Source organism: Cyprinodon variegatus, unplaced genomic scaffold (genome assembly GCF_000732505.1).
Source record: "Cyprinodon variegatus isolate N-32 unplaced genomic scaffold, C_variegatus-1.0 Scaffold21, whole genome shotgun sequence".
Classification (NCBI taxonomy): Eukaryota; Metazoa; Chordata; class Actinopteri; order Cyprinodontiformes; family Cyprinodontidae; genus Cyprinodon; species Cyprinodon variegatus.
The window spans coordinates 1,271,167-1,284,971 of NW_015150474.1; the positions used below are offsets into that span (position 1 = coordinate 1,271,167).

At 39.1% G+C, this 13,805-nt stretch overlaps 1 protein-coding gene across 2 annotated transcripts in view; it reads right to left on the bottom strand.

Moving 5' to 3' along the window:
- The window catches only part of pdss2 (prenyl (decaprenyl) diphosphate synthase, subunit 2), a 46,018-nt gene that overhangs the window by 26,843 nt on the left and 5,370 nt on the right, over positions 1 to 13,805 (bottom strand). The window contains exons 1-2 of one of the 2 annotated variants that reach the window (XM_015389980.1): positions 10,281 to 10,434; positions 7,137 to 7,271 (exon numbers count right to left, since the gene is read on the bottom strand). In XM_015389980.1, the coding sequence (XP_015245466.1) occupies positions 7,137 to 7,271; positions 10,281 to 10,345 (200 nt within the window). In that variant the 5' untranslated portion in view covers positions 10,346 to 10,434. Of the gene's footprint in view, positions 1 to 7,136; positions 7,272 to 10,280; positions 10,435 to 13,805 lie in introns of those variants that run through there. The other variant, XM_015389973.1, reaches the window with a different exon arrangement.

Sequence of the window (13,805 nt, forward strand, 5' to 3'; positions counted from 1 at the left end):
ACATTTATGTGGAATGTTTGGTAGACATGCTCCATCATTTTTCTGATGTTTGCTTTACCAAGACATTTTCTTTTATCAACTCATCCCACAGTCTCCTCTTTTCTTTTCTACAATTGATCCTTGATGCCTTTTCTAAAGTGTACTGAAGGCTGTTGCCCCTTGAAGGCACTTTGGCCTCGTAGGTTATTCCCAGTTCTTTTTTTCTGGTGTGAGAAATTATCAAACAGATCATTGGGAGGTGGGGGATTTCTCCTGGTTCCCTACGCCAAGTCCACATGGGGATTAGGGTGTTGACCCGACCTTTAAAAAACAATACTGCGTATCTACCTACAATGTTCATAGTTTTAATTGGCAAATTTTTTAACATTGCTAAAATAGTTTGCATATTGTTAGATATCTGCTGCATTCTTACAGTAAAGATTAAGTTTTAGGCTTAAGAAATTGTGCTGAAAGTGCCTTACAAGGGAAAATATGAATACACCTGTTAGGTTACAAATAAAAATTGTAAATCCAACGCTAACTGAAGGGATTTGAATGATACTCTTCCAAACAAACCTAGGAAATCCTGCAGTGAAAGCATCACAAGTTAAAACTGGGCACACACATGCAATCCAAACCCTCCAATCTAGCGGCCCTCATCAGCAGCAGTGGAGCTTGGGGAGGAAAAAAGGGGGACAAGGGGGCCGATGTATAAATAGCTTTGGTTCCCAGTTGCATAGCAACCAATGCCATCTTCCTGAGGTGTAACGCCCCCTTACCACGCCCCTTGTCCTGACTGCTCTGTTCCATTTTCCTCCCTCTGCAGTCTCCCTCGCCATCAAAAGCAGACTTGTAGATCTGAGTGAGTCCTGGTGTATGATTTAAAGAGGTGGCCTGTCCATCAGACTGATGCATTCGCTGACGTGGTCCCCCCCTCCAGAAAAAATTAAAAGGTGTGGTGGCGGCAAGTTGGGCGATCTGCGAGAGAGCAGAGTGTTTCAATCTGTCCATCCATCTATTTATCTTGGTGGTGCTTTGGTGAATCATCAGTGTCAGACAGCAGAGTGGGAAATGTTTTACAAATGCTCCCTGTCAGAAGGGAGGAGACCAACCCCCGGAGGTTTCAATCACCCCCCCCCAAACTCACCCCACCTCAACTCCCTCAATCCTTCCATCTCGCCATTATCCGAGGTGCTAATGAGCCCAGAAGAGGTGGAGGCAGAGGCAGAGAGGGAGCAAACTAGTGCAAATGAGGTGATCAAATCATGCTGTGTGTGTGTTTGGACTATCCATCCATCTCACGGCTGGAGGAACGCTGTGTGTTGAAACCAGTGATCTGATTTCGAACTCATGTGTGTGCCAGGTTGTGTCGTGATGCGATTGTGCGGCAAACCACCACCCTCCAAACCAGGTTTGAGCACCTTCACGATGCCATTTGTTGTTGCTTCCTCTTTTTTTTTTTATCTCAACATTAAGGATGCTTGGACACAGATGTGCACCAAACAGATGTGCCAGCTTGCAGTAAGAAAGAAGCCTTTCAGGCACTGGGTGCACAGCAGTCACTTCTGGAAAACACTTGGCACACGCCCACATGCCTGTCCTGAGCAGCATGCTGGCAGCTGGCATGTGTGTGTGTGGAAGGAGGCCCAAGCAGACGTCAGAGTGTCATCTAAAGCACTATATTCATACTGCATGAATACGCTGCACCCCTCAACATGCGTACTAACTCAGGCTCATTTTAAGTCCAAGAATCTGCACGCTTATACAATCATTTCCAATTGAAACACATTTTTAGAGGTTTACCTCGTAACTGTTTGTCCAGAGACACAAAATAAGGATGAGTCAAGAGCTAACAAAAGTATGAAGGTAAAATTAAACACTTTCTTAATAGAGTTTCTTCTTTAAAATCATCTTAATGGCATTTTCTAAAGCAGAAGACTACAACTATTTTTTTCTTTTATTATTACAACTCGGCTCAGTGGATTGAGTGGTCAGATTGTTATTAAGATGCAAAAACACAACGTTTTCTTTCTCTTTTTCCAGGTTCCACTTTATTCCCAGTTGTGCCTCACACGTAGGTGGCTAGTTAACAAATCTCGCAACAACAGAAACAAATCTCGCGCTATTTACCTCCCTCCCAGAGGAGGTTTAGGAACTAGAAATATAAAATAAGAGGTTTAGCTCGACTGATAAAATATCCAGTCACCATAAAAAATATTTGACAACACAAAAGCATTTCAGGCAGTCAATATATTAACTTTTCACCATCAGATACATGCTAAACAGTACAAAAAAACATCCCAGCAACCATACACCTTCATCCAGCGCCTTAAAAAGCATAAGAGGAGAAGCACCTTTCTTGGTCAGCGAGTTGTGATTTAGCTTCTGACACACCCCTTTGATTCTGTTTGCGTGTAAAAGTTTGATGCTGCTTATTTCTAATCTGAGTCTCTTTTCTGTGACCTTTTTTGGAGACTTGAGTGCATCAAACAGTGCATGCTTATCAGTAACACAGATAAGGGGAGGAGAGTTGAGACCTGCTTCACCAGTTGTAAGCTCAGAGTAGAGTGTAGCTAAGAACCTTGCATTATCAATACCATCCGACATGGCAAAGGTTTCTCCTTCTAGAGTGTTTCTTACAACACGTCTGATTTTCTTTGCCAGAACAGCGGAGATCATTTTCTTGTTTGTTGTTCCATAAGAACAATTAAAGCCCCTCCCTTTGTACAGTGTGTTTCGGTGTTGAGGTGTCCGGCCATGTCTCTAATTTCGTCATTGTTGAACTCTCCACCGTTGTTCGTGTATTTTAATTTTTGGGCACCATGGACACTTATCCAAGAGTATATAAATGAGTTGACAATCTCAGAACGTTTCTTGGTCCTCATGATCTTTCCAGCACTGAAGTGTGTGAAATGATCGATTATGTGCAGGTACCACACTTTGAGTCTGTCAATACTTTTGTCAACAATGTAATGTTGCATTCCTCCACATTTTCATCTTCTGTCATCTTTACTTCATTTTTCCTGTGCGGAAAGTCTTTTGCCCAATGGTACGTGCTCTGACACATGGTGCATCTTGTTCGTTTACCATATTTGTCGAGTGAATTGGTACCTTGCTGCGGCTGCCGCTGTCCGCTCTGTGATGGGCCGTTGCCCCGTCTGAATCCGCCCACCGCTCTTTGCTCCCAAAAAAATCCTGACTTTCACTGCTATTGCTCGCTCCGCTGTTTTTTCCTACGAAAATCAGCTACAGTCCAGACTTCATAGGCGCAAATGACAAACCCGTGCACGCCGTGATGGCCAGCTGTCTACTCTTCTCATCAAGACAAGCTGTGTCCAAGAGTTTACAGCCAGCACAGCGTCAGGCAGAGTAATTTTGAGCTTCTTCATGCCATTGTATCGTTGCTCAAATTCTATAATATAGTCCACCATGGACATCGCACAACCTTTAGAAATTGAGTCAATATAGGAACATGCTTCATATGCCCAGTCTTTTTCTTCTTTCAAGAATACCACGACTAATTTGGCAAGCAATGTTTCCATGCCGTCATCTTTATTGAGGTCAGTCGCTGATATCTCCATAGCGGTTTCTCTGGCTCTCCCTTCGAGCCTCAGCGCCACCGCCAGCGCCTGTTTCCTTTAGTCAAGGTTGGCAACTCGTGTCCAAATATTCATTTAATTTTTCCAGCACTCGTAAGGTCTGGCTTTGTCCAACTTCGGCAGCACTCTGTAGTTAGAAACCATCTTCTGCTACCATGTTAAGATGCAAAAACACAATGTTTTCTCTTTTTCCAGGTTCCACTTTATTCCCACCTGCGTCTCACACGTAGCTAGCAAGCAAATCGCGCAACAACAGAAACAAACCTTCCAATATTTCCCTCCCTCCTAGAGGAGGTTCACAGTAGTCAGAAATATGTGGATCTAATTGTACTTTCAGCCACTTAAATCTAAACTGTCCAGCAACCTGTTAATCGTTGTGAGATCATGCTCTTTTTTTGTTGCAACTTAGTGTATCAGTAGGTAAAATAGAAAACAGTTGTCTGTGTAAGTACAGTAAAACATTTCTAATCAGCCTAATGAAGATCTGTTTCACAAGTGCTTTTATTGAAATTCTAAGGTTTTTCTTTGCCCAATTACAATTCAGAATCCAAATCAAACATCAGTTTTTTTTCTTCTCTTCTACTTCCTTCCTGTGCCAGTTGTCAGAGTTGCAGCATTAAATGGTCTTTTCCCCACAGCTGAACACACAGGGAACCAGTCAGATGCAGTAGAACACAACCATGTTGCTGCTTAACTGCTTTAAAATCAAAGTTTGTTCTTGTCTAATTGGCTTTTTGCACGTCCTTCAAATCAGATTGCAGCACATAGGAAACAAGCTGCTGCAAAATGTTTTGGAGAAGCAATCGTGGGTTGATGCAGAGAGGACACGGATGTACTCAATTAGCATAAAATTAAGGGACAGCAGGTCACGTCTAAAAGGGGCTTTTTAAATGTCAATTTATTACCCAGAAAGTGACAGCAGCTGCAAAGCGTGTCATAATAATAACGCATCTTTATGCTCGATGGTGAAAGTGTCCGTTTTTTTCCTCCCTAATGCAGCGCAATTAAGAATTAAGAGTTTGTAACATGCTTATGAGATCTGGATAGCTTCCCGACCACAGGTCCAAAAATTCAGGGTTCTGATCTTTGAGTCACTCTGTTCCTACTTTTGCTGTGTGATAAAATGCTGAAATATACAGCAATTTACATCGGGAAACATTTAATTGCATTTTTTATATTTTAAAATGTTTTGGTATTGAAATGCATTCCCTAACAGATGTTTTTCAGCTTCCCTGTAGCTACATTCTGCAGTATATTAGGTGTGGACATCAATGGCAGCAAGATCTGATTAGAGAGACCTTATGCATTACATGTATGCAGAACGTTTTTGCATGACAGTTGAAATATTATAGCCTCCAAAATGTGGCATGCCAAGAATCCTTCTTGATTGGGATATTGAACACTTGAATCCAGCAATAATTTTCCCACATTTCCACCTAGAGTAAATGATTATCCAGGTGTTCCAGTCAATCGGGTTTGTAACAGCCTAGTTAATTGTCAGAGTTTTATGATTTCATCAACAAAACTTTTTAAAGTGCATAAAGTACAATAAAACCTGGCTGTTTCTGTAAAGAAAAGTTTGGTCACTGATGTTGTAATCCCTGAAGGAGTTTTAAGGGTAGGCTTAAAACGTTCTTTTTTTGATAAAGCTCATAGTTAATAGTGGCTCACGTTATCTTGAACAGTCTATAGTTTTGCTGGATGACATAGAGACTATTTTTTTTATATGCTTCATTCTATCTCTATTCTAAAGATTATTAGTGCTAGTTTATACCTGATGCATAAATTTTCTACATAGGAATGAGACATGTTGGATGCAAAACGTGTAGAAGTAGAAAGCACAGCTGATTCCAACAGCTTAAAAGTCGTAGGGAATTCATATTTAAACGTCAAATCATTCTGGCTTAAACATGTATATAAATCTACTCTTTATCAGATGATATTGTCCAAAAAGTTAGAAAATTTTTATTTAAAAAAAATCTTAAAGTCTTAAAATCTTTCTTTTTTCGTTATCTTATGTAGGCCAGTTAGTTATACGTCAGCTTGTACACCTAAATTCGGCCAATCATATATCAATGGTCATCTGTCAATCAAATTTTTTCGGCCATACCATCTTGATTTTTATGTCGCACCTAATATACGCAAATGTTGAAATAAGAATCATTTACTTTACCACTGATTTATGTCACAGTGTTCGCGGCGATGGATGTCTGTGTCTTCGACGGGCGTAGAGCTAACAGAAATGGCAGCGTTGCGAGGCAAGGGCTCAAACATGTACGGCTGTAACCCCCTTACACACAAAACCAAGCTTCTGGCGCAATGGCGTCCTCTTCTTCAACAACTTTGTCCCCGCTTTCCTTCTCTAAATAAAAAAATGTATGACGGAGGAGACTCATCCATGACCTCCAACACAAAACTCTCCTCCTCTTGTATGTTTCCGCTGTCCATAGCATGGCTAAGTGCTACTTGGTTCCAATGAAATTTCCCATTGGGAACTAGCTAGCACTAAGTTGCTAACCGGTTACCAAGATGCTTCCGACAAACCGGTCATGACCAAACTTGCTTGATAACCTTCTGCCACAACAATCCCGCCCCCTTGATAAACGACCAATCACATTCACTTTGGAACAGCCACTTCCCAACAACTTTAAGTCCAAAAATAAGTTTGTTAAGACATTGTCAACAATCTCTTGATCGTCGTAATATTTATGAGCTAAATCCTAAGATGAAAAGAAGTGTATACTTGCGAACTTTGCCAGTAGAAGCTGATGCCCATCTACCTTGGTTTTCTGCGCAGAGATTTCCGATTGTTGACAAATTTTATAAGGTGCGCTGCAGCATCATCCATCGATCTAGACTCTGTTAATGCCTGTTTATACTATTTTCTTTACTGAAAACATCTACTAAAATCATCCAACAAGATCTTCAGTTCTGTACTTTCCACCATTTAAAACACTTTAAAACACATCAAATTTATTGCAGAATTTCTTAAAGGTTTGTTTATTGCTGACTGAAGTAAAATAAAAAGATTTTTTTTTAATATATTTCTGGTTAATTTATAGGTAAATTCTCTAATTTTATAATGTCCCGAAAATTAAGCCTGCTGATATGGACGATGACCACAGAGGACAAGGTAAAGTTAACCTACTCCAGAATCTCTTCCCATTGTTTATCCTAAATCTGCCACATAAGTGGGACAAAAGCTGCATCATCTGTCTCTGTCTGCCTGTCGAGCACTTTAGGCCCGCTGCACTGCGACGCCGGAGATGTTCACTGGCCACAGATTCTTTTCAGGAAGAGTAAGCATCAAAACAGAAGTGATAAACTAGTTTTCAACAGGGAGATATGCTGGGAATACATTAAGCTAAATAAATACTTTCCTGTTTTTCAAATAATATTTTAAAACCTGTTAAATATTAAGGAAAACTTCTAGCAGAAAAAAAATGATGTCAGTTGAAACCTGGCTGATACTCCATAACGAGAGGTGAAAAGGAGAATAGTTTCTAGAAACAAACCTTTAGTTTAACCATCTATTTGCTCTGCTTAGCCACATTTTACCTTGGGTAGATGCCACTGATCATGTCCTGAGGTAGGAGATCTGAGGATGCGTGGCTGGGTCCTGCAGCTTTGGAGAGGAGCAGCACGATCAGTCCTCTCATCTGGAGATTGTTCTTGCTGTCATAGACGAAGCCTCTGCAAAGAGACACCATCAGGTTCAATCATATGTTCTTAGGCGTTTTTAGGAGAAAAAATCCTCCTGGTAGGATGACCTGGACTCTGTGTTTGGAAAGAGGCTTAATATGGAGCCCAACCACAGCAGTAACAGAAACTTCAAAGTTTTTTTTTTTCTTTCAAAAAAATATAAACATAATTGAATAAAAATATAAACATGTATTGCATAAATCAGTTTTCTCCCCTCACAGACTTCCTCTTAATTAAATTAGCCAAACATTAAGTCCAATTTTAATATTTAGCATGCAAGCTATTTTTTTTAATTTTTTTTTTTTGGTTGTTTGTCCTAAAAATCTGATTTTTAGTACCGGTATGTGCTTTTAAAGCACTGTCTGTTTTCAGTTTATTTTAAAACATTTCAAAACCAGCTATTGACTTACATATTGTCTGTTAACCAATGTTTTTTTTTTCAGTTTAAAATATTCCAAACAATATGAGTTTTTTTCTCTCCCTTTTAACTCAGGATTAGGGGGCTGCATCACAGCACAGATATCATGATAACTGCTGGGTTCCTTTAAATCAGTGAAGTCACTTGTCAAAATCGGTTAAAATACTTAAGCTGCCAAAAACTACAACCTTGTTTGAAACATAATCTTTGTAGAACTTAATATCTTTATCACTGTTGATTTGAAACATGCATTTTTTCTTATTTAATTACTAGTTGACAATGCCTTTTTATTTTGTCAGTTTTTTTTTTTTTTTTGCTTTTTAGTCAATTAAAAGGTTTTAGTCTTCAAACAGCAAACAAAACAGGAATAACACATTTACAAACTAATAAAAACTGAAAAAAAAGCTTTAACACAAAGATATCTGAATAGAACGAAAAAGAAAATTGTCCTTTCTACCTAGAACCACCCCCTCTTTAATCCACATCTTAAATTTAAACCATCCCTGAAGCAATAAATGGTGTGTAAACCAAGTGTTTTACCTGTGCAACTGCAGGGAGATTATTTTTTTTCTATTTGAATAAATTTCTCTAATAAATTAGGAATTATGGAGGTTAATCAATGAGGTTATGTTTTTAGTTGAGTTTGTGTGTGCGTTTGCCGGTCCTTCTGTGTGCAGGATAACTTGGCAAGTTATAAATGGATTTTAATGAAATTTTTCACCAAAGGTTCACTCGGTTCAAAGAACAATCTGTTAAATTTTGATGATGATCCGCATTATAATCTGGATGCCGGAATTTTTAAACAATTCTTTACCATTATTTGGTGGAACAAGCAGTTTCCCCCCAAACCAGCGAGTGGCAGCACTGCCTATGGACAGCTTCAGCGTCGGACTCAAAGAAGTCCAGAAATATCTTACTGAAGACAAAAACGCAGGAAAAGTGAGCCATGCCTCGCTTGAGGTCTCTATCTGCTGATCCAACAAGAAATCAGAGTGCAGAGTAAATGAAGAACGTGAGAGCAGAACAAACACCAGAGGCTGAAGACACACACTGTGCTTTATTTATAAATGTATGAAAGGATTTTAGCGAAATTACAAAAGATGAATCTCATGCTGCGAAACATTTCATTAAATTGGTAATGATCCAGATCATGTGCGAGTTTTAGCTATAGGTGTAAACCACAATATGGGGCAAAATTTGGAGCTTGGCAGAGGTCTGCGCTCTCCCTGTGCTTTTCTAGGATTTTAAATGGAACTTGTTCTTTATTCATTCCATATGCATGAAGAGTTAAATGAGTCCTTAATGTTGCCAACACCATGCTGCACTAATGGCATGTTTCCCTTTGGTGATATGCAGTGATGGTTTTTTTGTTTCAAAAGTATTTTTTTGAATTATTACAAAATGTCAAGTGGGGTTTGCTTAGACCATATGAGATGAGGGATAATTTTATCCAAGCCTCAATGTTTTCTTTTCCTGCTTTCATCTTTTTAACACATTCTGTAGGAACTTCTGTATTTTTTATACCCAAAGTTAAAATTTCTTCATATCAATAGCTGTAAAAACCTAAAAGGAAAGAAAAAACTGCTGTAAAAGCATAAAAGTACCAAATAAAATGTGATGTACTAGTCAATATAAATTTTACGAATAAAATAAAAAATCTAGAAATACTAAATAAACTTTTTTTTTAACTGCACCACAATGTAAATATAATGCTGTGGATTTCTTTGTACCCTTCTGACAGATACCCATCTAAAATATTACATTTCTATCTTATGTGGCCTTTCTCAAAGGTGCAGCCTTAGCCAAAGGATGTAAATGAAATGATGTAAACAAACTAAGAGTTTTGAAAACATGTAGCTGGTGAATTATTGACAATCGGTGTGACAACTGCATTGGATGCAGATTCAAATCAAAAGGTATTTCAGGAAAGTTTAAGCTTAAGGGTCAGAAATTCAGGTTAATGTAACTTCTTTATCTGTAACATCTTAAAATTTCTTTTTCAGGTCATCTAAACAGTTTCATTAAAGGATTTTCTTTTTAAATGAAATCTGTACCCTGCTCCACCAGTGATTTTTAAGATTTTTAAGAGGATATTTTATAATTCCTTCCTATGAAAATATTTACCTGCATCACATTAATAGGATGCAGGTGAAAATTCAGATTACTTAAAGTCATAGTTGCAACTTTTTCAACAAAGCTACAAATAAAAAAAAAAATAAATTGACAGATCATCTCAGGTTGAACAGAATAAAAGTATTAATATTACTAAAAAATAAATATACCCAATTGTTTTTAAAATGTCCAAACTGGGTCCAACTACTGGTTATGAGGAAAAAGTCAACAGTGGAGGATTCACGCAGGTTAAACGCCTGCTGCTTGCATTAGCATTAGTGCACCAATTACTTGCATGGGGGGGTTAAAGTTGTAGCTTTCGCCTTTAAGCCTTAGACTTAACTTTGTTTCTTCTTTTTATAGGATCATGTTTAAACAGAATTTAAACAAACCCTTAACATATTCAAAAGCGCATTTTTTATCAAAATTTTGCATATAGATACAACATGATTTTCATTTATCGGTTTTACCTTTTTTTGGTGAGTTTAAATGATGGGGCTAGGGGGGTGATTTCCACCCCAACCCCCTGACGCATTCTCAGCAGCACACACACAGAGCCCAGCGGTAGCTGCCTCGATTCTGGGAGGATTAAATATCTTTATACTCTCTCTGGGGAGCGGTTAGACGCAGCACCTCTAATCCCGTCCCTATGGGAGCCCCTCGTCTCATGAATCACGCTCTCGTTAGGAGCTCTGGGGCAGACAAGCGGTCACGCCCCTCTCCGCTCGATGCCCAGACACGGGCCTTAACAACACCCCCCTTCAAACCTCTCTGACCCTCCCCTGCACCGCAGCGAGGGTGGAGGAAACAGCCAGAGACACAGAAGAAGTAAGAATCCATAAAAACCTTTTTTTTTGATAGAAAAAAGCATCTCCCTGTCGCATAAAATGCATGAAATTAATGAAAGGTTGGGCTCTTCTTCATTACAGCCCATGAGTTAAATTTATTGTCACTCTAAATCTTTACTCAACAGGAAAATAGTTGTCAGATCAGCAAGTAGAGAGCAAAGACTCATAAAGCTGCCCTCTTCTTGGACAGTCTAAGTAAGACAGTGACCTGAAGGTGGCACATGATTAATATTTATGTCAGCATGCACACCAGAATGCATCAATCAATCACAGCCTGCCTTCTGCAAAGGGGTGGGGGCAACAACGATGATGTGAAAGAAGAAAGATGGTGAGGGCTACAGAGAAGCTGGAGGAATGGGCCGCTGTCATTTTAAAGGGTTGTGAACAGGTCACCACACCCTCTCCACTCTGCAGGCGCAGTGCAGGAATCCAGGAAGCTGCAGTATGTTGGGGCTGGAGTGGAGGCATGCCATGTGTCTGTTCTTTGACATCTTTTTCCAAACATTAAAAGGAAAAATGAATAATAAATATGTAATATTAATACAGGAGAAACAATTGATTAAAAGCATCCTGCTGCACTGAGCTGGCAAAAAATGACAGGTTAAAATCATACAAAAATCTAGAGTTTTGACCCTAATGTCTTGGATATTATAAGTGTTTTGCAGCAGAACTCTGGCTAAAAGTATTTGGTAAGGTTTAGTTGCAGAACATCATACAATCCATCTGTTTTGACCACAGGTTATGAAATAATTACATTCAGCCTTGAGTCAATCTAATCCAAAGTCTGAGGGTTTTTAGCTGCAAACCAAGCCCAAATCATCAGCTCTCTGCCGCCATGCTAATCATTTGCCATCAGATGTTTCTGCTGATATGCTGTTTTCTCCTCCACTTTACTGCCAGAAACCTCTACACTGGTTTCATCAGTCCGTCAGCTGTTACTTTGCAGACAAAAAGTTGTGCTGCTGTTCCATTTTTAAGGGAAAGATTTCACCTAACAACACCCCTTAAAAAGCCACCCTTGTCCAGTCTTTTTAAAATCTTTTTCTCTTGAACTTTCCTCTAAGATGTCCTTGACAAGCTTTCTGACTATTGTATTTTGATTTCAGCTTCAGTGTAATTTTAATCCAGCTATGAAGGCCCTAATTATTGAATTCTAGACTGTGAGAAAAGAGAGGAATCCTGGGAAAAGTGGATCCCAGTTCAAGTTAAAACTCTCAAGGACTGTCCTTAAAGTTTCTTCTCTTTGAGCTGCAGTCCCCTCGCTGTAACTCCACACTTTGGGGCAAAGTTAGCTGAGCAGCAGTTTTTGAGAATGAAAGGAAAGGAAAAACCGAAACCCAACGCCACGAGGGTCTGCCTGTCTGCTATTGTGGATATTTTTATCCGCCGTGCGTCTAAAGCCGAGACACAGAGGGAAATACGAACCAGCCAATGCGAGCTGACAGTGAGGAGTCAGACTGTCAAGAGGTCTGCTGCAGCCTTCCCTGCTGCTACAACACCCAAATGGATTGTCATATCAGATTTAGGCGTATAGGTTATTACACCCTTGGGTTTCTCTTTCCATCCCCGTCCGAATGCCAGGATTAAGTTTGAGGACTCTGTCTTCCAGTTCTTTTTCCTTGATTGTGTAAGTTTATGATTTATCCTATGAAAACAAAGTTAAACTTTACAGGAATCTCCTTACGAAGCAGACACCTGAAAGATTTAACCTAGTCATGAAACAGTAGTGATAAAGGTCTTAAAATAGAAAGAAAAATGAAAATCTGGTATCTTGGAAAACAAGTTTCCAAGCATCAAAAATGTAATTGCACAAACCCTTTAAAGCACCACTGACTCCTAAATCCACTTCTATATTATTTTTTTTTGCTGATATGCTATGTAAATGGTTGTTTTATAGTGCCGTCTTTATACCAAAGTACTTATTTTGACATTTTTATTGCACATTCGTGTGTAGCAACATCTGTTTGTTCAGTTTAAAAAGTGTACTGCATTTGATGCTTCATCTTGGATTAACGGGGAAAGTGTTACCTTGCAAGCAAGATGAACTGTCACCAGATTTGTGAATTCACAAACTCTAGAAAACACATCTTGCCAGGAGCCAGCACACACAGTATCTTTGGTCCTTATACAGAAATGTTTTGGCCCAATGAAATGCAGTGACATGTGTGACGTCAACGCGTCAACAAGAGTTGAAAAGAAAAAGCAAAACAAACATTGCAGCAGTTTTAGCTGGATGAAATACCCTCCATTTCTTTTTGAAAAAACAAAAATGACCAAAACAACGTGATTTTTACCTTAATGGATGAGAAGATGTTTACGTATTCCCCAGACCGACCAGATTTGGTAAGAGTTTCATTTATCAGTTAACTCCGCTAGATGTGAAACAAATCAAGCTCCTACTGCTGCTGTAATTGGCTATAAACTCGACATGGGACGGCGGTACCCAATCAGCTCAAAGAGTTATATTTAATGTCGCTCTCATTTGAGAATAGTTTCTACGGGAGCCTTCCCAGATCAATACCTATAGTTCAATTTGAATTCAACCTGGCTTTTGTCAGGTCAGGGGATGTAAGCTGATGTCATTTATGGACTGATAAATGATTTTCTTAATCATTAAGTTGAAACATATAATTTAGCTCTGAAAATGAAAATAAATCAACTTTACTTATTATAAAACAGTAAATGGACTGGAGAAAAAACGAGTCTGCATCATCTTTCCAGTCTTATTTGAAAGTAGTTTTAAGTCAGTCAGACACAGAAGAAAAATATTAAAACACAAACAATGCATCAAAAGTGTACTAAAAGAAGTGTACCTGATCTTTTGAGTCTAAACTATGATTTGGCATTTATTTTGAGTCAATGAGTTACAAGACATTTAAGTTATATTTTTGTTTAACAGTGGGTGTTTTGGATTTTTATTGACAGTCCCCATAAGAACCATCGTATATTTGTTCCCCTTCTGGTAAAGAAGTCGGAGAGAGATCTGACCACTTCTCAAACCTGTCATAGCTGGCTTTACTCTGCTCACCATGTTTGCTTTGCTGTACCAGTGAGCCGCTGTCAATCACAGCCAAGATTCCATCCATCCATCCAACCATCCATCCATCCATCCATCCATCCATCCATCCATCCATCCATCCATCCATC